Below are 26,101 nucleotides of genomic sequence, written 5' to 3'. Positions count from 1 at the left end.
GGCAAAATAGGAGCCAACATGATGTAGCCACCAAAAGGGCAAATGCAATTTTGGGATGCATTAACATAAGTATTACTTCATGAGAAGTAGTAGTTCCTCTATAGTCCTCACTAGTCAAACCTCATCTGGAATACTGTGTCCAGTTCTGAGCACCAAGATTTAAGAAAGATGCATAAACATTAGAAAAGGCCTAGAGGAGGGCAACAAAAATGATCCAGAGTTTGGAAACACTGCCCTATGAGGAGAGACTGAGAAAAAAGGACATGTCCAACCTTGGGAAGACTGAGGGGGGACACGATATCCCACTATAAGTACCTCAAAGGCTGTCACAAAGAGGAAGGTCAAGATCTCTTCTTGCTGATACCAGAGTGTAGGGCATGGAATAATCAATTCAAGTTACGACAACCCACATTCAGGCTGGACATCAGGAAAAGCTTCCTCAGTCAGAGCAATACGACAGTGGAACCAGCTGCCTAGAGAGGTGGTGGGCTCTCCCGCACTACAGACATTCAAGGCAAAACTTGACAGCCATCTCAGTGGGATGGTGTAACTTCATGGCCTCTTCCAAGTCTACTATTCTATGATTCTAAGAGGCACAGAAAAAAAGAGCAGGGACAGAATTTGAGACAAGCTACGGGGGATAGCAGAGATTATAAAAGACAAATCCAGATTGTAAGACTCCCACCACAGCAGTGCTAGAATAACACCTATGAAATATTTCTTTGACTGGCAGGTCCAAAAGCTCTTCAACACCATTACACTGCTGCAGATTCCAGCATGGAATTTTGCAAGGGAATGTTATAGCAGCTTTATTCTATGGGGCTTATTTCAATTGGAGAGAAGATCTGGACACTCTGCTTGGATTGGGGAATGTCATTCTCAGAAATATTCTAAGTAGAAATAATACATGTGGAAGAAAAAAAGGGAGGGTAGCAGAGAATTTCTGCCCAAGCAGCTCCTCTTGAACTGAAACAGACCCTTTTCCTGAGAAGATCCACATTTCCATTTAAACATAGAAATCCTCAGTCTTGCAATATTTTAAATCTTTTAAGTCACTTCTTGCATATTTCAAAGTCCTGCAATATTTGGTTTTAGCCCAAGAAAAATGCGACCATTTACACTTTAGCAATCTTCCATTTCCATGTGGTTTTGCCAAGTATTATACCTACTTCATGACCACCAGGTGGCACTGCAAAACCAAAGAAACCTACTAGAACACATCACAGCATCTTTAAGGCCCACCTCCCCCCCCCCCAAAAAAAACAGAATCACATGAGTTAATAATTCCATGCATCTCCTCATACAACCAGCAGGGTTGCTTTTCTTTTTTTAGATTCAGTTCTCGAGCTCATACACATGAAAATCTTGAACCCCAACTTGGATTATTTGGGTAGCTGTCCATCACACACACACAAAATGTAGCAAAAGTATTTATTCAAACTATTAAGTCATAACAGAAGCTGCAAAATAGTAACAAAAGTCCACAGTGATGATCCCAAGTTCAAAAACTTCAAGTGAAAATTGGTATCTTCTGCCAAACCGTTGTCGGTTTCTCTTGTTTCTTTGCAGGAAAACTAGTGCATAGCACCACTCCAAGTGTATTAAAATACATAACCGGAAGGTGGCACCAAAAAAGGACCTGTAGCTCTTTATGGTCCCAAATTCATCCACAGGAGGAAAAAACCAGATCCCAGCTAGCAGAAACCAACCACGTGGAATTTCAACCAATATAAACTGCAGTGCAAGAAGCTATTGTAACTCAAATCACCCCAGCTTAATAGCAACTGCAGCTAATTCGAATGAGGCCACCCATTATGTTCTTCCAGGCAACAGCAAAGCCAATCCAATTTGTGCCTCTAAGCTTTCAGCACTGTCCCTACAGGAGCACTAATTCTAGCAGGGGCCACTCAGCCCTTTGACGGAGGAACAGTCCCAGCCACAGCTCCTTTCCTGGTCAGATTGCATCTCTGTGTTTCCAGCACCATTTGCTTTCAGAGCAAAGCAGCAGCCAGATCGCTTTAATGGGAATGGCTGGTGCCCCTAAGTGTCCGAAACACAAGTGTCCAAAACACAGTCTGCTCACGGAAACTCAGTCTGCACAGTACTTTCCTCTCAGAAAGGGGAGGGAAAACAGTGCCACTGGTTGTCCTCGCACAGAGACATTGCTCCATGTGGAACACGCCACGCGCTCAGGGGAGAGGACCAACTCAGGCCTGCTTCTCTGCTACTGCAAAGAAGATTGGCAGCCAGTAAACAAGATGGGCAGCACAGAAAGAATGGGCTGGGATGCTGTTAGCCACCTGTCTGCTTTCCTGCTCTACTGTGAATGCTGAGAGGCTGGGGTGCTGAGGGAGAACTGTTTGGCGGGTTTCCGGTTCGAAATGAAGAGGGAGAGGTACTTCCACTCCGCAAAGTCTTGATGGAGACGAACGCATCACTCACTCCACACAAACTCAGGAATGGATTATGGAAGCCCCTCTGGATTCTGCAATCCATTTCCGGAATGGACAAGAATGCTCTGCTCAAACAGTTCCATCCATAATTTTGATCAGCAGTAGCATTTTTCTGCAGATGCTAATTAGCTTCTCCCTAAAAGGATTGTTTAAGCTAAGAATGAGATCATCCTACAATTTAAAGGACCTTGACTGCACTGGAAAGTGGGGTCAGTTCAAGGAATTTTGTGATTTCTTTTGTCCTCCTACGTTCTCCCCAACTCAAAATGTTTCCCTGCATACCAGGTATTCCGTGTTTGCAGAAGCTTTCTCTTGAGATCATCCTGCTGTGCTGCTATATTTGTTGGCATGGCACCAACCAGCATGCTATTAGAAAAAATGATCGTGTTTAATGCTTCAATGCACAAGCTCAGTTACTATTAGGCCAAGAATTTCTGAACTATTATTTTAAAAAGTAGATTTTCCCCTTAGAATCTAAAAACCTTTCCATTTATGAAAATTAAAATGAAGGAGTCAGCTCGTCTTACTCCTACACAATGCTGCAGGCATCACACCAAAATCAGAATGAATGGAAATGCTGAGCAAGTGACCTAAAGAGGTTTGCAGGGCCCTTAAAGCAACAGGCATTGATTGTACTGCAGAGTTAATGTCTTCTGCACTGCAACTGATCAGCAAGTGCGGGCGCATCAAGGCGAGCTCCATGCCTGTGTCTCAGTGCAACTGGGCAGGGGATTCGATGACAGCATCTTCCACTAGTAACCCTCCCACTACTTCTTCCCTCTTTTTGTCTTGTTGCAAAAAATCCAAGATGGAATTATTCTGCACTGCCTTCAAATTGATAGCATTAGGAGCCCTGTCCAGAAACACCCCTAGATGTCAATTGCCCAGAAATCGATACATATGATCCATAATCTAGAAGCTGTGCAACCTGTGCACTGTTGGAAGTGTTAAAAGACATCATCTTCTGTTATCCTTCTAATGCAGGTCAATGCACTTCTTTAAAGCAAGGGGGCAGGGCACCTACCCAACCCAGCAGGTGTCCCCAGCAGGGTTGGAATGATCTATAGGATAGCGCAGCAACACTTTCGAGGGTAATTCTCCGCGTACACCTTGTGCTCATTTCCATACACGAAATAGGAGTAGGATTTTCGATGCCATTCATATTCCACCCGGGTAAGAAATAACAGCTCGATCGTTTGCCTCTGCAGAGAGACAAAGGAGATTAAAGTTAGGCTGTACACAGAAACAGCTGATTTATGAAAACATTCCAACCTAGATTAGTTTTCCACCCAGATCTACAGCTTCAGTGAACTACCAATCAAGACCTACTTCAAAGTGACTCTCTCTTTTTTAATCCTTCTATCCCATTTATGTCACAGAAGGATCACCGCACTTGGTCATGTGCAGCATCCAATTGCATGGATAGTCCTGCGTCACAGCATGGCCTGTTGCTCCCTCAGGGAGCTGCTGCAGCTGGAATTCGTCTCACCATGTGCTTGATTTTTACACTTGAGAAATGCCACATGCTGTCAGTGGCTGGTAAGACTCTCAGGCTCTTCAGGTCAATTCACCTTTCTTTGCCACAACAGACACAGACTAGTTAGATTCTAGACCACAGACAGGACAACAGTGGAGGGAAAAGGCCACTTGCTGGACACAAGGCCACATTCACAACACACTGGTTGCTTTTCATTTCCTTGCTGCTCTACTTCAATGGACCGGGAAAATGGGAGTCCAAATGTATGGCAAACCGATGGGATAACTGGGATAGGAGCAGCTGAAACCGGCATGAAATGTCCCATGGTTATTTTGTGCAGAACCAGCAACTTTGTGTGATCTCTAGACAGCATCATAGAGAGTCAGAGTGGTGTGGTGGTTAGTGCTGGACAAGGGCTTAGGAGAGCCAGGTTCTAGTCCCCACTCAATCCATAAAGCTCACTGGGTCACCGTCTGGCAGCATAACCTACTTTGTAGGGTTGCTGTAATATCACTGTAAAGACAAATGTAGCAGAGGAGGATGACTTGGGCTTTTTGCAAGAGGAAAAAGGCAGGATATGAAGGCAATGAGTAAGAAGCAAGAATAGGAGCAGCAGCAAAACATCTATTCAACTGCCCAACAGTATCAAATGAGACCTGACAACTGAAGTTCACCTGCCACTCATGGGAAATGCATCTCAGGTCTAGTATTCTCCAAGAGGAAGAAAAATCTCTCCCTTTCCAATTTTTCTATACTCTTGTATACCTCTACAATGCCCCCCCATGTTCTTTCTAAGCAAAACAATCCCAAATGCTATAACTTTTCTTTACATGAGACTTACTCCAGTCTACAACTGCAAAGGATCATCCAGTTCCTCTTTATTTTTATCTAAACAGTATAATTTTTAGGTATAGTGACCAGGATGGTTTCTAATACTTTCAGTTTTAATTTTATTTTTGCTTCTTTATATGCTGCTTTGAATCACCAGAGAAACTGGGCATCAATATTTTAAATAAAACAGAAATAAGTCCTGAGTATCAACTTTAATACCTATTTGTTAACAACTAGGTACTGGAATTGTTACATGGTCTATGTAAACTTTAATCTCAGCACAGGGCCCTGAGAATTTTATTTATCTTCAGTGCACCCACCTCCCTCAATATCCGAGCAGTGGATCCAAACTGAGTTTTATGTTGTTCAATGGCATTCCGGGAGGCCTGATTGATGGAACCTTCCGGGAAACCAGTCACTGGATATACCTGTGAAAATATACATTGTTAAACATTGTTAAACAGAAACACAAGTCCAGGCTAATGAAAAAGGATGAGTTTATTTCAGTGAATTATACTCTGTAAACATGAAACTATGGCTGATTCCTACAATGCAATTACATAGGGTTGAAAAAAGGTCTCTGTTTGCAGTCTAGCCAGGCAAATAAAATAGAAAGAAACCACTGGTGCAAAAATACTGGATAATGAAAGCCAAACTGTGTCTAGACTACTGGGTTTACTCCAAACCATCCCATCTCATTTAAATAAAGCAAGCTTTGCCAGCTTGCTATTAACAGCAGCCCAGGATTCAAGCATTACGTTGAATTCTAGCTTGAGAAGTTGCCCGGGTTCAAGGGGAGGGTTGCCATTTTGGTGCTGGACTGCCGGGGTATTCCCAATTCCCCAGCAGCACGTGGACCAAAACAAATGCTTGTGTTTCCCCCTAGAGCTGGAAAGGAAGCCTCGAGGAGTTGCCATTTGGAAACTGGGCTGCATAGATGAGCCTCGCATCACAACCATCTCCTCCTCTAGTTCCAAGTTTAGCAGCAAAAAAAAGAAGCCACCCCTAGGGAGGCACAACGAATCTGTTTTAGGGGCCAGAATCCATCTGATTTGTTGGGCTTGGTTCCCTGCCTGGTCCACTCTGTTGCAGCGCCGAGTCTGCAGTTCCTGGCAAGCACACTCAGGGTCCACAAAGCACTGCCGGGAACAGAGCACGGCACCAGTGGCATCCCCCTTGCACAGCGCGTGTGGCAGCCTCTGTTTACGCTGTACATGACCCGGGAGGAGGCTGCAGGTTCCTCAGTGCACGAGCATTTGAGGAATTCCTCTTGGCCCGGCTTGCTTCCCAAGACAGGGTCAAGCATGAAAGGAAGTCCCCTGAGCGCTAAGGGCATGGTCCCCAAGGAGCTTCACAGTACCACTTGTGATGACTAATTTAAGCCTCGCTTATTTCAGTGGCTCTACTTCACCAATTACTACATCTAGATCCAATCTGCCCTGCACACATGGGATGACCAGCCTCCTCCAGCTCCGGGGAGGAGAGTGGGAAATGGCCTCTGACCCCGTGGTCTGGAGCCATGGAAGGGTCAGGCGATCCTGTCTTCCAGAAGACTCGTTCTGGCTCCCGAGGCCAGCCAGAATCTGTGGGCTGTCAGGATGAAGCTGCTCCAGAAAATATACGCCTTGCTTTTCAGAGAATACTCTGGATTAACTGAAGCAAAAGAAATCTTCCGAAAATCAGTCCAGCAAAATCCAAAGCTGTTTTGTGCTGGGAAAAGGTTTTGGCGTGTGCTGTCTTTAATATGTGCTGAGTAATCTTTACCTGCAGGAGTACACCTCTGCACTGCTCTCACCTTGCAAAGGAGTTAGATGGAGATTTTAGCTATCTAAAGGAGGTGACTCGGAGGGAGAAAGAAGCTTTGGTGGCACCAGGATGCACTCTATCTTGGCAGTGCCGTCTCCTCTCTTCCCTGCACCAAGGAATGCCCCCAAACCCAGACAATGCCCCTTGTCTGAGATTGCTCTTATGACCTTCATGACAAAGGCAGCATGATTCTCTGAGTTCCAGCTGCAACAGTGAGTGGTAGAGGAATCTGAACATAGCCTGGAGCTTGCAGCTGGGGATCCGAGCAATCCCGTGGCCATCTAGATGCCGCCCAGCAGCCACAGGATTGCTCTTTAAGCTATTCCTTCCCCCCTTTTTTCAAATATCCAGTTCTGTAAATGTGATTGATGTTTATGGGGCAACATCTGGTCTGCAATTCCTGGTCTTCAATAGGTGAATGGACACAGTTATTCTTCAGTGGACTTGTATTTCCAGTTGCCTTGAAATGCTTGCACATGTATTTTGTATAGACTACAGAAGAGGAAGCAGCTAAAAAGAAGGTGCTGCAGAAATTCCCTTCTAGGAATTTGGATCTCTAGGAGGAAACTTCTTTATTTCCACTTCTTTCTTAGATATGAGAAAGGATAGCAGTAGACCCAGAGCATAACGTCCCAATCTGAAGTTTTGAACTTCAACTCCCATCAGCTGCTGCCAGCATGGATAAAGGTCAGGAATGTTTGGTTTTACAGTCTAAAACGTGGAGAACACCAAGGGTGTGGATAGCTGGCCCAGGGGGCTGCAACTAGCGCTCCCTCCAACAAAGGAAGCCCCTTCCTCTCTTGGGCCAAGCTTCTCTGGACCAATTGCTTTCCTATCATATCTAAACTATCATGTCTGAGTGCCATACAAAAATTGCTATATTTAAACCTATGCATGTTTGGTTGAATGAAGGACTTTTACTCTCAGAAAGAATAGGACGTATGAGATATGAATGGGAGAGGGCACTGAAGCCCACTGATCCTTTGGGGAAGGGAAATATTTGCAAGGTGTCTCCTTTTCATCCCTGCCCATCTGAGTATCCTGCTTTTGTGGAAAGCGCTTCATTACCATGTACTGCTCATCGACAAACAGCTTCTGTCCACTAACTTCTTTAAAAAGCTCAGTAGGAAACCCAGTTCTTTGATCTGCCAGGTATTCAAACACATTATTCTTCCTAGGAAGGAAAAAAAAGGTGGGCATTTTGCAATGGCAGGTCTTATTTTCATAGCATATTAACAGCACTCTGAAACCAAGCTTTCCAAAGGCTCCACTGTGCAACACAGGGTCAAGCCTTCTTCTGCAACCTCCAGTATCTATTGATCAGCTGGCCAAGAGAGAGACACATTCAGTGGCGTTGTGGCTTGACAGGAATTCCAAATCAGACATGCTAGGTCTCTGTGCACAGACAGTTTTGCTCTGTATTCTTGCTGACATTATATGGACACCTTGGCTTGAGAATCCATTTTGCTCCACAAAGCCCCAGGGCAGGGAAAACCTGCCAGGAAGGCCCAGCATGGCTGCACTGGGCCCCCAGCAATTGTGTGCATGCTCCCACCATTAACAGTCAAGGTGCAAGAAAAACACCTGTTTTCCGAACTGTCAAGAGAATCACTCCAGCCTTTGGCTTCTCTTGACCCATAAAGCCAAGTGAATTGACAAGAGGTCTCAGCTTTTCAAGATCAAACTATCTTTCCTAGCATCTTTGGTTTCGGAAGATAAACTTATGTTTGCAAAGCAGAAAACAAAGTCAGCTTTTCAGACATTCCTAACTGGCCTCTCTTCCACTACACTGTATTTTGTCAAGCCTTACCATACAACTTGCAGCTCAATGTAAGACAGCAACTGTCCTCTTCCTCCACAGTCGCTGCATGCAGTTGTTCCCAGACCAGAACACTTATCACACCTGTGGAGAAAGTATGATAAAACATGGCAAGGACCCCAGCATGATCTTCAGCATTGAGAGAAGAAGAAATCCATAAAGAATCTTTTCCCAACTTTTCCCGTGTTCTCTAGGTATCGCAGAGTGCAACTTCCTCAATCCCCCATCAGCACAAGGGAAGGCAGCATAACACATTTACTATTTGGCTTAAAGTTGGCTCTCCTGAGCCATCCTGAAGACCTTTAAGCCCACTTTGCTGATGCAGTTTGAGCCATTTTCCCACTTTGACCATTCTCTACTTTGCTAGGCCACACAGCATCAATCTGCTAAGAGTCCCTTGGTCCCATCTTCACTGTTACATGCGCACACATGTGAAACATGGGTGCAAATAAGGAAAGCTGGCAGCTATTTCTGCTCTGCAAGCTGGCCAAAAATGCTCACAAGGATTTGCTAAGCCCTGATTTAATGTGGCAAGACAAGGAGGTTTACTGAAGTGTTCCATGAGCTTCATACCCACTCAGCTAGTGTAAAGATTATTCTGGAAGGGCACAGTAGGCACGCATGCATTGATGGTCCTAGAACAGCTTCTTGTGTTTCGTGGAGTTTGCTTTTTGCACCATATTCCTGAAAGTGAATATAAGTGAGTAGTATTCAGGTTTGACCATTTCTTTCCCTTACTTTCACTCTCCAGTAACCAGTGGCAGTGCTGAATTAATTGTATTGAGAAATAACCTCTCACTGTGATCTAACGAAGCTGAAGTCCCTAGATAGCCAAGACAGACAGAAGAAAGCACATAGCTAGTAATACATGCAGTCCCCAAATTATAAACAAGTTCCATTCCTGAAAGTGCCTTTAAGTCAAATTTGTATGCAAGTCAGATCACATATATAAAACACCTAAGGAACACTTCCACGTACATGCAGTCCTGCACATTTGCCCTGCCTTTCACTCACCAGCACCTCCACTTTGCACCAAGGAAATGCCAGATGGGTGGGGCAAGAAGGCATACTTCAAACTCTCCCTCTCTCTCCTTTCACTTCCTCTCTCTCTACGGTGACGGATGATTTTCTGCAGATGGCCACAAAACTTGGGGAAGTTTCACAAGCATATCAAACTAGTTCCTGCATTCATTACTATGAACCATTTGCCTTTAATTTGAATTTTTAAATAGCTTTTGTGGCAATTCAATGGTAAATACAGGACGCTCATCACTTGGGCATTCATAACCCAGGTACTGCCTGTGTATTAATTCTCTCTCCCATTTCAGAAGGAGGAATAAGTAAACAGGACATGTAAAAGAAGAGAGCCATGTGTCTAAAGTATAATTTGTGAAAAGATTTAGATCCCTTGAAGGGAAATGTTCATTCCCACTTTTTTCTTACAGCATGAGGAGGAGGAAGAACAGTAAGTCTCCTACTACAGCCCTCCAGCTCTGGGCAGGAGACAGGAATCTTGGCTCCAGAGCTGCCTGCTTGTTTAGCTTTTCTGTTGGGTAATGGCACCATCTCCTGGACCTGGATGCATATAACAAGAGGGGCTTCTCTCAGATAGCAGGAACGGTGAATGTCAGAGATGGCAAGTGTCTTGTTGCCATTCGCTGACATTTAACAGGTATCCCATAGAAAAGCAGACACATATACAATTTGGCAGGCATACCCCCTACAGACGCCACTGGATGGGTGGATGGAATGACAGTTGTATCATACACAGCTCTCTATGCTATGCATATTCTTCCATCATTTCAGTTCCATGAATGAGAGATGTTTACATTCTTGACAACTATTTTCTTGACTCACTCATTTTGCATACTGATACAATGCCTTTCTGAAATGCAAAAACGTGGAACAGATGACACATATTTCTGTTCATATTTTGTAAGTCACTCCACTGCCATATCCATACATCCAAATGAGGGTCATGTGTCGTGGCACATTTTGTCATTGGATACAAGTTCCCTAGTACAAAATACATGTGAATCACTTCAGTTATGGGAAGATATACTGGACTGAATGTCTGATGATAATGGACTTTGCCTAAGGCCACCTAGCAAATTCATAACAAAGCTGAAATTTAAACCAGAGACGTCCCTGCTTATGGCTCAGTTTCTGAGCTACTGCACTAAAGCAACTCAGGAAAGCAGCAAGTCACACAAGCACGACATGCAGGTTGTACTCCGATACCTGCACTTGAGTACAAAGTGTAGCATGACGAGCCATCTTCAGAGTGCTCATCGTGAGCAGTATCCATTGGTGCCACTCCACTAGCACAAATGACGCTGCACTTGTGGAAATGACGGTCCAACAAGGGGAAATCCCTCTAACGTTATGCAAGCCACTGGACAAGTGCCGTGCGCTCAGCGAGTACCAGCACGAGCACAACTGAAAGATCTGGCCAAACTCCATTAGGGCTATTTGAGTTTGGGAATGACACCACTGGTATCTCACCCCGGCATGACTATAGAGGACAAGTGAGTACGGCCGTTTTCCCACATCATGCAACATCCAAGGCCCACACAGCAAATGGAAACGAGTAATGACTCACTCACATGCTAGTTCCAGTTCCAAGACATTCTGTGCACCTCTCATTGTTCATCCGGTATCCCTTACCATGACATACCCAACACTGTTGCTGTTGAGAAGCAATTTTAAATGGAAAGTCAGACATAAATGTGGTTCTACCTTTAAGTTAGGCATGCAGGCTTGGGGTGGGGTGGGGGATCATCCTGCCAAGTCCTGCCCTAAGGTGCTATCAGAAGGAAGGTCTCCAGGTATTTCAGATTTCGTCTCACAGCCTTCCTGACCAGGCCCTACTGGCATCGGCTTATGGGGTTTGAAATCCAAAATGCCTTCAGCCCACCCTAACTCTAACCCTTGCTGTCTTCACTATGAATTTCTACCGTTATTCTATGAATATGTTTGCTATAGCATTTTATATTTCGAACTAGAAAAAACAATCCACCCCGTTCTTGAAAATCACTTAAGTGACTGGCTTTTCCTTACTGTATGGAGAAATTAGATGACAACATATATATCAAACAGCTACATATATTAAAGTGAACTGCATAAGAAACAGGAACTCTAAATGATCCCAGACTCATCACCTTAGCAGTACTGCAGGTTCACCATCCTATCAAAGAGCTTTCTCTTTCTTTTTCCACCATGCACACAGGTTTATATTTGTCATAATGAGATCAACTTTCCTTTCCTGTTCAGTAGCAGGAAAAGCAGAAACGAAAGGGATTTGCTGTGCACATCAAATCCAGGGATCAGAGCTAATGATCCACTGCAAATTTCAGAACTTCGGCAGAATTGGTCTTCTGAAGGTGCCACTTGCCCAAATGGGGATAACAATCTTGCATTCACTGGGAAAGTGAGCAGAGCAGCTTGGACACCTGCCTTGCGTGTGCTTCCATACAGTGCATCAGCGTGCAAACCAGAATCTCCTGAAACTGCAGACCTGCCTACACCCACAAATCCACTTGCTCATCCTGGATCTCAAAACATGAGGGCCCAAGTCCACATGCTTACAGGAAACAAAGAAGAACCCCTTGGTTTGGAGCTGGGCTCCTGCCTTTTCCCACTATGTTTTCTATGCCCTACGTACATCAGCTCTATGTCACTGCTGCTCCGGCCTGAAAGAAACAAAGGAGGACTCTTGGGCCACGTTTGCCCAGCATGCTAGAATGGTCTAACACTGCAAGCCACAAGCTTACACATGTCTGCCCTCTTCTCCATCAGCCAGAAGGACTGTAATAAAAAGGTATCACTGATTCAGGGTCCCCTGGGTCCTAGAACAGGCAACTGCAGTAAGCAGGCCCTGCAAGGCCAACCCAGGAGCTTTTGCTTCCTGGTTTACTTAACTCAGTCTCTGCTTCATCCATGAGAGGGACTGTAGCGTAGCACAAACTGGGCTTCATTGCAAAGTAGCTCAACTTCAAAGCAGAGACAAAATGACAAGCCAATTTAAGGAAGATTAAAAGGAAACCCTGCCAAGTTGTCCTCCAAGCAGCCCAGATGGAGGGGGGAAGGAGGGAGGGGAAAGGATGAACCCAAGGCTTGATCACCACTGCTACTTCAGGGCCTTTGGACAAAAGAAAGGGGGTAACACTAATGCTCGCAACTGAGGAAATACAGCACTAATTCAAGGTAGGAGGACAGGATCAATCCCAAATAATCATCTTGTCTATGTAGTAACATATTTTATGATCCCATGTATGGAAGGAGATATAGAATATAAATCTGTATGACCAGAAAACTGAACTGACTTGTAGAGCGTATTCCAGGGCTCCATTTCAATCCTACTAATGAAGATCAAAACAACCATTGCAAAATTACTGGTATCAATTCAACTCAGGAATAAAATATTACAAGAAATGTCACTGTTTTCCCCAGGCCTTGCAAGAGAATCTGACTTTCATTTATTTCATCTATATTGTGCATGTTCTTCAAAAGACACTGAACCAAGACATTTTCCTTCTGCTCAACTACTCACCCTAGTTAGACCGCGGCATTTTTGGCAAGGACGTCTCCCTGAACATCCACAGCATGGGCATCCCTTCAAACCCAAGAAAAGAAGAACAATAAAATGGAGTGCCAAGAGATACCAAGTTGGTTTATTACTCATAAGAGTTCTATACTACTTAATAGAAGTAAATCTCTAAGTACACAATTCTATACCTGTCTAGACAGAAAAAAGTACTAAAAGACACATAGCCCAGCTATTTTTTCTGTTTAAAGGTGCATCAATTAAGCCTTAAGTGGTTTTCAAGATAAAATATCTAATTTACTCAGCATGAGAACAAGCCATTGACTTTAAGCACACTGATTTTCCATCTTTATTTTCTTTAACCATAATCTGTCTGGTCTTCCTTCTGTCCTCTCAATTCTATCCAGAACTCTTCTACCAATTTTATTGTATCATTGTGCTGTTTAGGCCATGTGTTCTTCTTCTAAAGTCTCTATTTATCAATTTGTTGATTTCTTTTATTTGCACCCCATCTTTTACCAAGAATACATTTCCATCAATAAGAATCAAAGGAATGAAAAAAAACTAAGTGCTTGGCTAAAGCAGTAACAAAACAAATACATGGGCACAGTGATCCTATGGCACCTAAGAGGTTGTAAGTTTCTTTGGTTTCCCAGTGCCAAGGTCAGAAGAGAGCTCAGACACCACCCACCCTCCACCAAGAGAAGGGCATTCTCCAGTGATCACAAAACCCAGGCAGGCCCAGACAGAAGGCAGCAAACTTTCAGGTTGGCTTCACATCCATTTCTGCATCCAGTACAAACAACTGGTCCTGACCATAAAGATCCTGCACCGTTTTCAACAACATTCACTTTTTCCTCTTACATTGTTATACCCCCATTGTAATCCTGCCCATGAAATTTGCTCCTTGAATTCTGCACCCGGGTAAGCTTGAAAGCCTTCTGTGAAGTATCACACATTCATACATTAGTACCTTTACTGATGATGTGTGTGGCACTTTGATTTTCTTCTTCTGATCGGTGAACATGACGGGAATGTCCACTATTATATCCCAAGGCAAAGGAGGTGCACCACACAGGTAGGAATCTACTATTTCACCTGAGGCATAAGAAAGGAGGGCGGAAAATTTTCCAAGAGCTGAACTTATGCCATGTCACAAACTGGGCCGGCCTCAGATAGTTAACTGGCTGTCATTAATACAACTATTAAGTTTTGAAAAAATCAGCTGCTCAATGTCATATCTAGGTTGACTCCAATCCATTCATTCATTCATTCAAAACATTTCTATGCTGCCCCCATCGCAACAAAGCCTTGGGGCGGCTCACAACATAATTAAAAACATATAAATAACACTAAATACAATAAAGATTAAAAAGCCCGGTAACATCTTGACTAAAAATTTAAAATCCTATAAATATATAACAAATTAACAATTAAAATAAGTTTTAAATAAAAAGGTCTTAGCCTGGCGCCAAAAAACAAATAACGACGGCACCAGGCGGACCTTCCTGGGGAGCGCATTCCATAGGTGGGGTGCCACCGCAGAGAAAGCCCTCCTCCGGGTACTCACCCTCCTAATCTCATTCACAGAGAGTTCCTGGAGAAGGGCATCTGTTGCTGATCTCAAGGGGCGGGAGAGCATATATGGACGCAAGCGCTCCTTAATATGAATTTAGTGAATTAATACAAAAAAGTTAACTAGAACTGCACACTGGAGGTTTTTTAGCATGCAGTACTTCCCTCTTCCTGACTACTGCTACCACTGAATAACAGAATGATGTACATATTGCTTTATTATATTGCCTGCCTTTGAATAATTGTCTCTTGCTATCTGGGAAGAATAATTCCTTTATTATATTCTAATAGAAGTATGCACTGGAACAACTTACATGAAGACTACAAACTTCTAATGCAATATAATGGAACCTACCATTATATGGTTCTGTTTTCCATACAGTGGACCTTGATTCAGTGAAAGTCTCCAGACGATACTAAGGAATCATTTAAAGGATTTAGGTCAGAAAGTGTTTGGCACCAGTTAAGAAAAAAAGCCTCACATTCTACGATATTCTACCCAGCTGATCTTTTCTTCAAGTCCCTTAATCCATCCTTCCTAACCTGGTGCCCTCCAGGTGTGTTGGGTTACAAGTCTCGTAAGCCTCAGCCAACTGGCTAGAAATTGTGGTAGATGCAATCCCACAAACCTGGAGGGCTCCAAGCCTGAAAAGCAGGCTTAATGGGCAACTTGCTGCTACACGGCAACTGCACAACATGACTTCCAACCTTGTCTGACATTCTCAGTCCAAGTGGGCATCAGTGATATGTATTTTCCAGATTTTTTCTGAAAATTTTTCAGTGCAGATTACGTTTGTTTGCTTAGCATCTTTTGCATCAGAACATTGCCGGGCAGCATCAGAAAATATCTGATAGCCCAGAACTGGGGGTGGGGGGTGGGGATTCGCGTCTCTCCAGATGTTTTGGCCTACAACTCCCATCATCCTCAGTACTGGCTATGCTGACTCGGGATGAAGGGAGCCATAGGCCAAAATATCTGGATGGCCACAAGTTGTCCATTCCTGCCCTAGACAGACCTAATTAAACAGTTTTATGTTACACATATTTAAAATGTCCATGTCATTTTTTTTCAGAGGACACCAGAGGTATTTAACCTGATTTAAATACTTGCAAAAATTTAAGAAAAAGGTGCGGAACACAGCTGACACACTCATGGATTTTAGCCTCCCAAAGAACCGTGCATCCATGTCAACAGAGTTCAGTGTTCCTCCTTGAAGGTTCTTGAGGCACCTTCAGTTTCTCAGTCACTGTTCAAGAGTTCCCTTTCTCTCTGAAGCATCTTTTAATTTCAACAGGTGCACTCACACAATCAAAAGAAGCCACCCTGGCTTTTCCATGCTTGTTTTAATCAGTGACGGGTGCTGGTGGCCAGGAACATAATTTCCCACACAGGCACATCTGAACGCAGGCGGCCTAGATTGTTTGAGGGGGACATACCGTATTTTTTGACTATAAGACACCCCCATGTATAGGATGTCCCCCACTTTTACCGATCTCTGTGCGAGCGAGCTGCTGTTGTCCGTGTGCGCACGCGCTGCCTCCCCACACACGCCTGCGCCCGCACCAGTCTCCCCCAATCGCACCCACACCCCTATCGCACCTGCCCTGATTGCGCCCGCGCCCGCCTCCGCCCAATGGCGTCCGCAATCACACCCGCGGTTCTCCTCTCGGCCCCCTGTGCATAAGACGCCCCTCCATTTTTAGGTAAGTATTTTTAAGAAAAAGTATCGTCTTATACACGGAAAAATACAGTAACTCTCCAATAAGCCATGAGCTATTTGAGGGTTCCCCATCAAACAAGCCATGATTCCTAGGTTTGCACAACACAGCAAACTACATAAGTCACTATCTATTAAAGCAACCCACAGTGGGTTGTTTCAGTCATACAAAGCTGCTCATTGACATAGGCAATGCTATGGATAGCCACCTGAAAAACATAACTACAACTTGCCAAGTTTGTCCAATACTGTATTTCTAATTAACATACGTTTTTACTAATGAACTAACACAAAAAAAATGTCCCCACAGAAAAATAAGGAAAAGGAAATTTTTTTCACTGCAGTTTGCTTTGCCCCAGGTAAAGCTGCAGCTTTAGTGGGTAGCCAGGCACTTTTGCTTGGCCCTATTTTCACCCAGACGAACCGTTTCTCCTGCTGGAACTTTAACAAGAAGAATGAAAAGAACCAAAAGAAGATCAGAAATGTAACAAACAAAAAAGTTAATATCTGAATGAAATATAAAAATACTGATAATCAATTTAAAGACTAATCCTATGGCCCCTAGGAACATTATACCCTCTTACTTGAGTAAGACTCACTCAGTGCAGTAAGATTTTCTGAATAAAATGTGTACAACTGCTTGCTCCTTGGATGCAAACTGCACAGCAAAGTGGGAAGAATTAGAAGTGAGTGACACTATCTCTTGTTTGCTTGTTATTTGAATTTGTCACCTACCTTTCTACCCATGGCTTCTAAGAAACCTAACACCCAAGATTTAAGTACATCAGGCAGTAAATGCAACTAGCTATCCAAATGCAACCACTTTTCACTGGCTGCCCATTTGTGACCAGGCCAGGTTTAAAACTTTGTCCTCAGCCTATAATGCAGACCTGCCTAGGCACTTCAGCAGCCTTCCTGCTTGTGCCACGTTTTGCAAATGTCCACCAGGGAACAAGCAGGACATTCACTGTGGTGGCTCCCATACTCTGAAATGCCCTTAAGGCAGTTTAATTCATGGTAACAAGTTCACTTTACTTGCCCCGATGCCTGACGATTTGAAATGTTTGTCACTTTAAGTGTTAGCTCTTGCCTCTTGGGTTTGCTATGTTTTCTTCATATTTATCTTATGGTTTTACTGTTGCAGACTGCTTTAAAATGCTCTGTTTGGCAGGAGGTATACAAATGTTTCTAAATACATGAGAATAAACAATATATATTACTACTCCAACAACATGTACACTGCTTACTCTGTAGGTATTGAATGACTGTAGATCCTGAAACATCATCTCTTTGGCTGGTGCTTTGCCATAGCAACATTTGCTTGCAACATACTGGATCAAAGCTTCTTGCGCTTCATCTTCTGAAATGGCAGGAATGCTGCAGGAAACAAGAAAAATAGCATAGGGAATAAGCAGGAATAGGAACACAATCCTCTCATGCTCCTCTAGGGCCTCAAGAGCAGTGTTTCATTAAGCTTAACTTTGCAACAGAGATTCACAAATTGTGTCCATGGGCCACATGGGGCTGACCAAGCCAGTTCTGGGAGCCCAGCAGCTCCTTCAGCATCTCGCACAGCAGAAACACTGCCTTACTAGCATTAGCAAGGAAAAGCCAAGGATTCCTCTGTGTTTCTGTGCACACGGATACTTGTGTGCATGAGTGCACACGGTAGCCCTCAGCTGGCCCTTAGGGCCAAAAGGAGCACAACCATGGTTGATAAAGAAAGTCCACTCTTTTTTTTCTTAAGGCAACACTTATCTATTTTCCTCATCTATTTTCCAATAATGTTCACTTTCCTTTCCCAGATATGAGCAACATATTCCACCTAGTTCAAGGCAAAGACCGAACAAAAAATGTAATATAGTCAGAACATTAGACAGAAGAGCACCCATCTTACGTCCAATTTCTCAGAGCTGGTGGTGGCTCATCTCCACGATCTGGAACTGAATTAGGTGGAGGAGGGAAATACCTTCCGCCTGTAAAGGAATAGGGTAAGGGTAAGAAAAGCCATTGTTATAACAAAGCTACTATCAAATTACCCTGCCTGCATTGCTATACACTGAGCTAGAATATTGAGTCCCAGTTGCTAAGCCAGAAAGAGCAGGATGGGTGACCTCTTGTGGAAGCAGGGCAGAGGATTGGACTTGATGGCTTTATCAACCCCTTCCAACTCCACTGTTATTCTATTCATCATAACTGTTCTGTGATGTTAGCAGCAAATGCTCGAAAGTGCTCTTTCACTTCTCCCTGCATGATGCTCTGAAGAAAATGCAGCAAGAATTTCTTATCTATTCTGCTTAATGGTAAAGTGAAAGATACTCTAAGCAAAGCCATTTGGGTTTGGATTAGATGCACACACAACCAAATACAATGGTTGCTTTCCAATGTAACACTAAAATGTGGTTTAATGCTCTGAGAATGAACTGAATAAGCATCTAGGATTACCCACAAAATCTGAGATTCTGGGTTATCCAACTGCAGGCAAACTGCAGTTAATTCACCTTAACCGTATTTTGCTGAAAAGGCCAACTTCAAGTAATACTTTATAAATCTTTAATTATAGCTAAGTGAACCAGTTTAGGGTTCAGATAAAACACTGAACTATGAATAGTCTTAAACATTTGTAACTTCTGATCTCTTCTTCACAGCCTCACCAGAGAAGATATGGTACTAAATGAGTGAGGCGTTCACTCCTGTAGCCCTAAATTGTAGTTTATTATTACTGTCCAAACATAGCCATCGCCCATGCTGCCAGTGCCTTTCATCAAGGTTGGCTTTTTCTCCCAAGACATAACACCTGGGGGTTTTTTTGCTGAAAAATCAAAAAGTTAGCCCTTTAAAGACTAACACACTTATTACGATATAAGCTTTTGTGAACTAGAGATTCCATCAACCATCAACCACTGCATCACTTCTGTTTTCTACTTGCCACCATCTCCATCTGTTGTGCCTTCATATCCAGCAATATTGTTCACATCATAGACAGGAGGAGCAGAAGGGACTTGACTCATGGCCTCAGAAGGGAGATCTGCAACACCAAGACAGGTGAAAGGGGAGCATTAAATACTTTCATCACACAAGCATCTAATCAGCCATATGGAATCCTGAATACAGGGTTGGTTTTCTTTTTTATGTAAGTGAAAAGGTGACATTAGGAGAAATACACACAATAGCCCCATCAAAAAAAAAAAAAACCCACTTCATGCAGTTGATACAGTTTTGAATCAGTGGTCACATGGTCACAAAAGAACTTTTAGGATATGTATCGAATGCAGATGGGAACATTTATGAATCACTATTACTATGATTCTGTGATTTAGCATAATTTAGCCACATGTGACAATGTGCGGCCAGAACTGTGCCTACTATGAGCAATGCTGAAACCATGACAGGTTCAATGTACTATAGAAATACCTGTAATTCTAGCTTCATCTCTTATGCAAATTATTAAAATAAAGATGTAACAAATGTGCTGGACAGTAACGCATGTAATCTCTAAGACTGACTGCTTTCTCTTGATGGCTAAAACAGAGCTACATCTGCACCAAAGCATCTTTAAATGGACACTTGGCAGTGCTTTTGCTTTATATTTCCTCATAATGTCCTTCAGGAAGCTACTTATTAAATCAACAACTTTGTTGTTAAATCAACAACGTATTCACCCTGAAATGTTGATCTAGCCATGCTTCAGAATTACCCCTGCCGTTATCAGCAATTCACTTATCTATACCTATACCAGTGTTTAAGCTCAGATCATGAGCTTCTTGTTGCAAAATGTAGGCTTAAACTGAAGAAAGTAGGAAAAAGCACTAGGCCACTCAGGTATGACCTAAATCATATCCCTGATGAATACACAGTAGAGGTGACAAATAGATTTAAGGAATTAGATCTGATAGACAGAGTGCCTGAAGAACTATGGACGGAGGTTCGCAACATTGTACAAGAGGTAGCAACTAAAACCATCCCAAAGAAAAAAAAATGCAAGAAAGCAAAATGGCTGTCTGAGGAAGCTTTACAAATAGCTGAGGAAAGAAGGGAAGCGAAAGGCAAGGGAGAAAGAGAAAGATACACCCAATTGAATGCAGAATTCCAGAAGATAGCTAGAAGAGATAAGAATGCCTTCTTAAATGAACAGTGCAAAGAAATAGAAGAAAACAACAGAATAGGGAGGACCAGAGATCTCTTCAAGAAAATTGGAGATATGAAGAGAACATTTCATGCAAAGGACCAAAATGGCAGGGACCTAACAGAGGCAGAAGAGATTAAGAGGTGGCAAGATTACACAGAGGAACTATACAAGAAAGAGCTTAACATCCCTGATAAACATGATGGGGTGGTCACTGACCTCGAGCCAGACATCCTGGAATGTGAAGTCAAATGGGCCTGAGGAAGTCTGAACAACAACAAAGCTAGTGGAGATGACAGTATTCCAGCTGAACTATTCAAAATCTTAAAAGACGATGCAGTAAAAGTGCTACACTCAATTTGCCAGCAAATTTGGAAGACTCAGCAGTGGCCACAGGATTGGAAAAGGTCAGTTTCCAATTCCAAAGAAGGGTAATGCCAAGGAATGTTTGAACTACCGCATCATTGCACTCATTTCACATGCTAGCAAAGTGATGCTCAAAATCCTACAAGCTAGGCTCCAGCAGTATGTGGACTGAGAACTACCAGAAGTACAGGCAGGATTTCGAAGAGGGAGAGGAACTAGAGATCAAACTGCCAACATACGCTGGATCATGGAGAAAGCTAGGGAGTTCCAGAAAAACATCTACTTCTGCTTCATTGACTATGCTAAAGCCTTCGATTGTGTGGATCACAACAAATTGTGGCACGTTCTTAAAGAGATGGGAATACCAGACCATCTTATTTGTCTCTTGAGAAACCTATATGCAGGACAAGAAGCAACAGTGAGAACTGGACACAGAACCACTGATTGGTTCAAAATTGAGAAAGGAGTTCGGCAAGGCTGTATACTGTCACCTGCCTATTTAACTTATATGCAGAGCACATCATGAGAAAGGCGGGCCTAGATGAATCACCAGTTGGAATTAAGATTGCCGGGAGAAATATCAACAACCTCAGATATACAGATGATACCACTCTCACGGCAGAAAGTGAAGAGGAACTAAAGAACCTCTTGATGAGGGTGAAGGAGGAGAGCGCAAAAGTTGGCTTGAAACTCAACATTAAGAAAACTAAGATCATGGCATCCGGTCCTCTCTCTTCCTGGCAAATAGATGGGGAAGAAATGGAGGTAGTGACCGATTTTATTTTCCTGGGCTCCCAATATCACCACAGATGGGGACTGCAGCCAAGAAATTAAAAGATGCTTGCTCCTGGGGAGGAAAGCTATGGCAAATCTAGACAGCATACTAAAAAGCAGAGACATCACCCTGCCAACAAAAGTGCGTATAGTCAAGGCTATGGTTTTCCCAGTTGCAATGTATGGCTGTGAAAGCTGGACCATAAGGAAGGCTGAGCGCAAAAGGATTGAGGCCTTTGAATTGTGGTGCTGGAGGAGACTCCTGCGAGTCTCTTGGACTGCAAGGCGATCAAACCGGTCAGTCCTAGAGGAGATCAACCCTGACTGCTCTTTAGAAGGCCAGATACTGAAGATGAAACTCAAATACTTTGGCCACCTAATAAGAAAGAAGGACTCCCTGGAGAAGAGCCTAATGCTGGGAACAATAGATGGCAAAAGAAGAAGGGGGTGGCAGAGAATGAGGTGGCTAGATGGAGTCACTGAAGCAGTTGGTGTGAGCTTAAGTGGACTCTGGGGGATGGTAGAGGACAGGAAGGCCTGGAGAAATGTTGTCCAAGGGATCGCAATGTGTCGGAAACGACTTCGCGACTAACAACAGCAACAACAAAAAACCACTGTGGTGAAGCAAAAAGGGTAACGAATCTTAGAACTCCTGCTTTGCCATAAAACACACACGTTCTTTCATCAATTACTGTCTTTCAGACTATCATAAGTCTCAGATTTCTTGTGAGAATAAAAGGGGAGTTGCATCGTATGTGATATTGAAATTCCTTAGAGAAAGAGTGGATAAAAATGTAATAAAATAAAAAGGATGCTAGAATTTCATCAGCTCTTCCTGCTAAGTTGAGGTTTTAGAGTGCTTTTCCCACACTCTTTAATTATACCATATCTGTTGCAGAAAAGTAGGGAATTCTAGTCTTCACAAATGATTCTGAGGCAAACAAAAACTGATAATTACTCCATTTTAGCACAGAATTCAAAGGTGTAATCTTGTATGTACACTGAAAACAGATGTTTGGCTAGTTTTGGTTAGCAGTGTAGAATTAAATTAAATTCCAGAGTATTAAGTATTAAAGCAAAATGGTCCTTACAAGCAATTTTGCTTACAATGCTTTGGTTTGTTTGTTTTTAACAGGTTTACAGTACAGTACAATCTTAATAATATAAATAAATTTATAAGATATTGTTTGAACAACAGGATCAATGTGATCCACTTAATGCAACATGGAAAACAGATCTGAAGAACATCAGTAATGAAGACCAGAAGATATCTGGACAAAAATGATATTAAAATATGTCAGTAAAAATAAAGGAAAACGTTTATAGAATTGTATGGAAGTGGTACCTTACTCCTGTGAAGTTAAACTGTATAGATAATATTCCACTTTATGTTGGACATGTGGTTGTGGAGTGGGTAGATATTTTCATGTGTGTTGGGAATGTGAATATATAATGAAGTTTGGAAAGATGTTTTGAAAAAATAGAGTAGCAATATATTAAGTTTAAATATTGAAATATGCCCTGAGATCATATAACATTCAATATCTGGTAAGGATGAATGAAGTTGAATAAAGAATTAATAACAAATTTAATAACTGCTGCGAGATTAATCATAGCTAAGAACTGGAAAGTAAAATATTATCAATTGTGTGATTGGTACAGAGAAGTTTGGAATATAGCTATTAATGATAAATTAACTTGTGATATTAAAGTTTGAAAGGGGAATATAAAAACATTAATGAGATTTGGGATTCATTTATTATGTTTTTTAAAAAAGGGAAAGGATCTGAACCATCAAAAAAATCATTGCCATTTTGGAAGGGGAAAATGCTCTGATAGAAAAACTCATTCAAAGATTCTATCTGTAACATGTATTCTATGGTCCTAGTGGTGGGGGGCACGGTATCTTTAAGATATAATTGCACATTTAGTCTTATATATTTTCATTGTAGCTGTATTTAGTTGTATTTTAGATTGATTTAAAAAAAATAAATGAAATGAACGAGACTTAGGTAGTTATGACTAATTTAAGTCCCATTCATTTCAATGGGCCTACTCTAAGTAGGACTGAGGCTACTACTTGCTACCTACTCTGTAGCAAATTTGAACTGGATGGCTGCAATCCTACCTATGGCTTCCTGAAAGCAAGCTGAGGGCTTTTGAGTAAACACACACACAACTGATGCATCCGAATGAATAAACTGATGCAAAAAGACTAAACTTTGTCTGGGAAGACTTGTATTGATTTAATTTTCATACCAAATGCACTTTCAGCAGGTATCTGGTCAATAGCTCCGTAAGTTGGATGAGCTGATACTCTGGTAGGAGAATGGGTGACAGAAAAATAATATGAATGCCAGACAATAACAACAGATATATTTATATATAAATGAACAAATTAATTTCAATACAGCCATGGGGACAAGGGCAAATGCTGTGAAATTATGAAACAGGAACTTTTAAAGACTGCAGCTGTGAACAAGCATCTGTTTTTGTTATGGTAAATATTTGTTATGGAAGTTCTGTCCCGAGGCTAAAGCAATGGGACGGCATACAAAAATTCTAAATAAATAAATATAAGATATTCAAAGAACATTAACATTTTAGGGGAAATGGCCATGTTAAATTAAATCTAATCAGGGCTGAATTCACATGAACATTACTGTTCTACCATAAAGCAATGGGCAGGAGTTTGAGTTTCCAGAATATTTTCAAATGGAACACTAAGTGCAACAAGAGGGGAGAAAATAAGAGCCCTGGACAATGTCTAGTAGCTCAAGATGTCTGCATTTTGGAACGGCCTTACAATGGCATGCAAGGGACCACATTCTGGCTTGAGCTGATTAGGTGATGCTCACTGCGTAACTGATTTAAGCTTGCACCAAGGGTCATGGGGATGACTGAAAGGGTTCTCAGGGACATCCACCTGGAACCATGTTTTGGGAACGGGTATTCCGTTTCAACACACCAGGCAAGGACTGGGTCTTCCTTGTTGAACCAGGAGCAATAGCGCACACACGGCCCCTTACCATCTCCCTGTAGTTAAGGGAATGACCCCCTCCCTGAAACTTTGAACAGGCACAGACAGGCAGAGTGGACCAGTCTTCAACTACGTGGCGGCCTCCAAATGACTTGCACTAGTCGGACTACTCCTCCTGTCATCTCCCAGTCGATAGGCTGGGGCGATGGCCCTGCTGGCGGGGGCTGATGGTAACTGTAGTGCAACAGCTTGGAAACCCCTGAGGAAGGCTGGCGCAGTCCGTGCCGAGCTCCACGGACGTCACGCCCAAGCTGGCCGCCCCTCGCGAGCAAGTTCCACCCGGTTCACGCCAGCGGGCGAGGCGCGATGCCGCCTCCTGGGATCCTCGGGAAAAGGACCCGGGAGAAAAAAAGCAGGGCAGGCCTGGCTGCCGTCGAGGCGCGGTTCTAGCGGGAAGCCTACCTGCGCACAGGCCCACTTCCTGGCTTCCCTCGTGGCGTGAAGAGCGCAGAGTCCCGCCAGGAAAACACGGAAAGTTAAAAGACTCTCACCGGATTGCCTGGCTCTCTTGCGCCATGGCTACTTGCACGCCTTCACTCGCACCTTCTAGCTTACCCTGAGGCCACTCCCGCGCACCGCTCCGGCCGCTTTCGATTTCGTTTCCTCCCTCCGCCCACTGAATTTCCCGGATAGCGCAATGCCTTCCTGCGTTGGGTTTGCGAAATCAGAGGGACTGCCAAGGCTCAAGGCGTCCTTCTGCGCAGGGGCGCCCCCGCATGGGTTGGGCTGCGCGGGTTGCCTAGAGTTGGAGGGCAACACCCACGGCGGGGCGCCCGCGCGCGTGGAGGGAAGGCGGCTCTCCAAATGCTCGGGGCTTTGGCCCCCAGAAGCCGCTGCCGTCGTGGGGGGAGCGGGCGCCCCAAGCATCAGGAGTCAGAATGTTACAGGGCTCCGTACCGCATCGTAATCCTCCCGTGCTCCCCCACCCTGCCTCTCCTGTCTTTTCTCTTAATGCTGAAAACTTGTTGAGTGGAACAGACGCACGATCAGGGTGGATGTATCCGCGCTCTCTTTTCCTCGCCTGTTGCTTGCCTCGCTTTTCCTGTTGCAGAGTCGTTTTGTGCCCTGCAAGTTAAATTTGTCCCTTGTGCCAGCCCTTCTCCCCCCTCCCGAAGAAACAGAGTGCTCCTTTCCCATCGTCAAAGCACCTCCACAGCGGTTGTTAATTAGTAAAACAAAACTCGTCCCAGGATAGCCTAATGCTACTTTTCCAGTCCTACCGTCTGTTCCACTGGGAAAGGAAGGGACTGCCGTGAACCTCGCAGCCTCTCTGAAAACGCAAGAGTCGGTCTATTCCTTGTGTTCTGACAGAGGCCTGCCAGCCATCTGCTGGAAGCCGGAAGGAAGGGCGTCCCCCAAAATATTGCATCAGGACTACTAGTCATTGCTTGCCTTACCCTCTTGGAATTTCGCTTGGCCCCTTTTAAAGTTGCCTCTACACGTTATTTTGCCACTGAAAGAAAAGAGGATCTTGTAGGACAGGGGCGTCCAACCCATGCAGCCCAACACAAAATCGTAAGCTTACTTAAAAACATGAGATTTTTTTTGCAATTTTTCTTGTAACTCAATC

The 26,101-nt window shown here is 43.4% G+C and overlaps 1 protein-coding gene across 5 annotated transcripts; it reads right to left on the bottom strand.

Annotated features, from left to right (window-relative positions):
- Positions 1-1,417: 1,417 nt before the first annotated feature.
- Positions 1,418-25,827, bottom strand: LOC123034430 (protein SSUH2 homolog). Of its 5 annotated transcripts, none has more exons than XM_044451764.1 (13): positions 25,023-25,114; positions 23,751-23,809; positions 19,155-19,253; positions 18,123-18,201; positions 17,473-17,602; positions 14,863-14,923; positions 13,906-14,030; positions 12,939-13,001; positions 10,993-11,075; positions 8,378-8,470; positions 7,636-7,741; positions 5,082-5,189; positions 1,418-3,655 (listed from the first exon to the last, which is right to left on the bottom strand). In XM_044451764.1, the coding sequence occupies exons 1-13, from the start codon at positions 25,046-25,048 to the stop codon at positions 3,515-3,517; spliced, it is 1,173 nt and encodes a 390-aa protein (XP_044307699.1). In that variant the 5' UTR covers positions 25,049-25,114; the 3' UTR covers positions 1,418-3,514. The 5 variants fall into 5 exon arrangements, with proteins under 5 accessions (XP_044307699.1, XP_044307695.1, XP_044307698.1 ...); XM_044451760.1 differs by having other exon boundaries at positions 24,934-25,072; XM_044451763.1 differs by lacking the exons at positions 23,751-23,809; positions 25,023-25,114 and adding an exon at positions 25,752-25,827.
- Between the last annotated feature and the right edge of the window lie 274 nt (positions 25,828-26,101).

This window comes from Varanus komodoensis, unplaced genomic scaffold (assembly GCF_004798865.1).
Source record: "Varanus komodoensis strain SLA01 unplaced genomic scaffold, ASM479886v1 scaffold6_4, whole genome shotgun sequence".
NCBI lineage: Eukaryota > Metazoa > Chordata > Lepidosauria > Squamata > Varanidae > Varanus > Varanus komodoensis.
Note: the sequence above shows the minus strand (reverse complement) of the source record. Positions and strands in the feature narration are given on the sequence as shown.

What these genes read in the sequence shown, in the direction of transcription:
- LOC123034430 (XM_044451764.1), bottom strand. Translation starts at nt 25,048, where the DNA reads ATGGCGCAAGAGAGCCAGGCAATCCG. An exon ending in CACAACAGATGGAGATGGTG is followed by an intron (nt 18,202 to 19,154) that starts GCAAGTAGAAAA and finishes ATTCCTTTACAG; the next exon opens with GCGGAAGGTATTTCCCTCCT. An exon ending in ATTGAGCTGCAAGTTGTATG is followed by an intron (nt 7,742 to 8,377) that starts GTAAGGCTTGAC and finishes TTTCCTTCCTAG; the next exon opens with GAAGAATAATGTGTTTGAAT.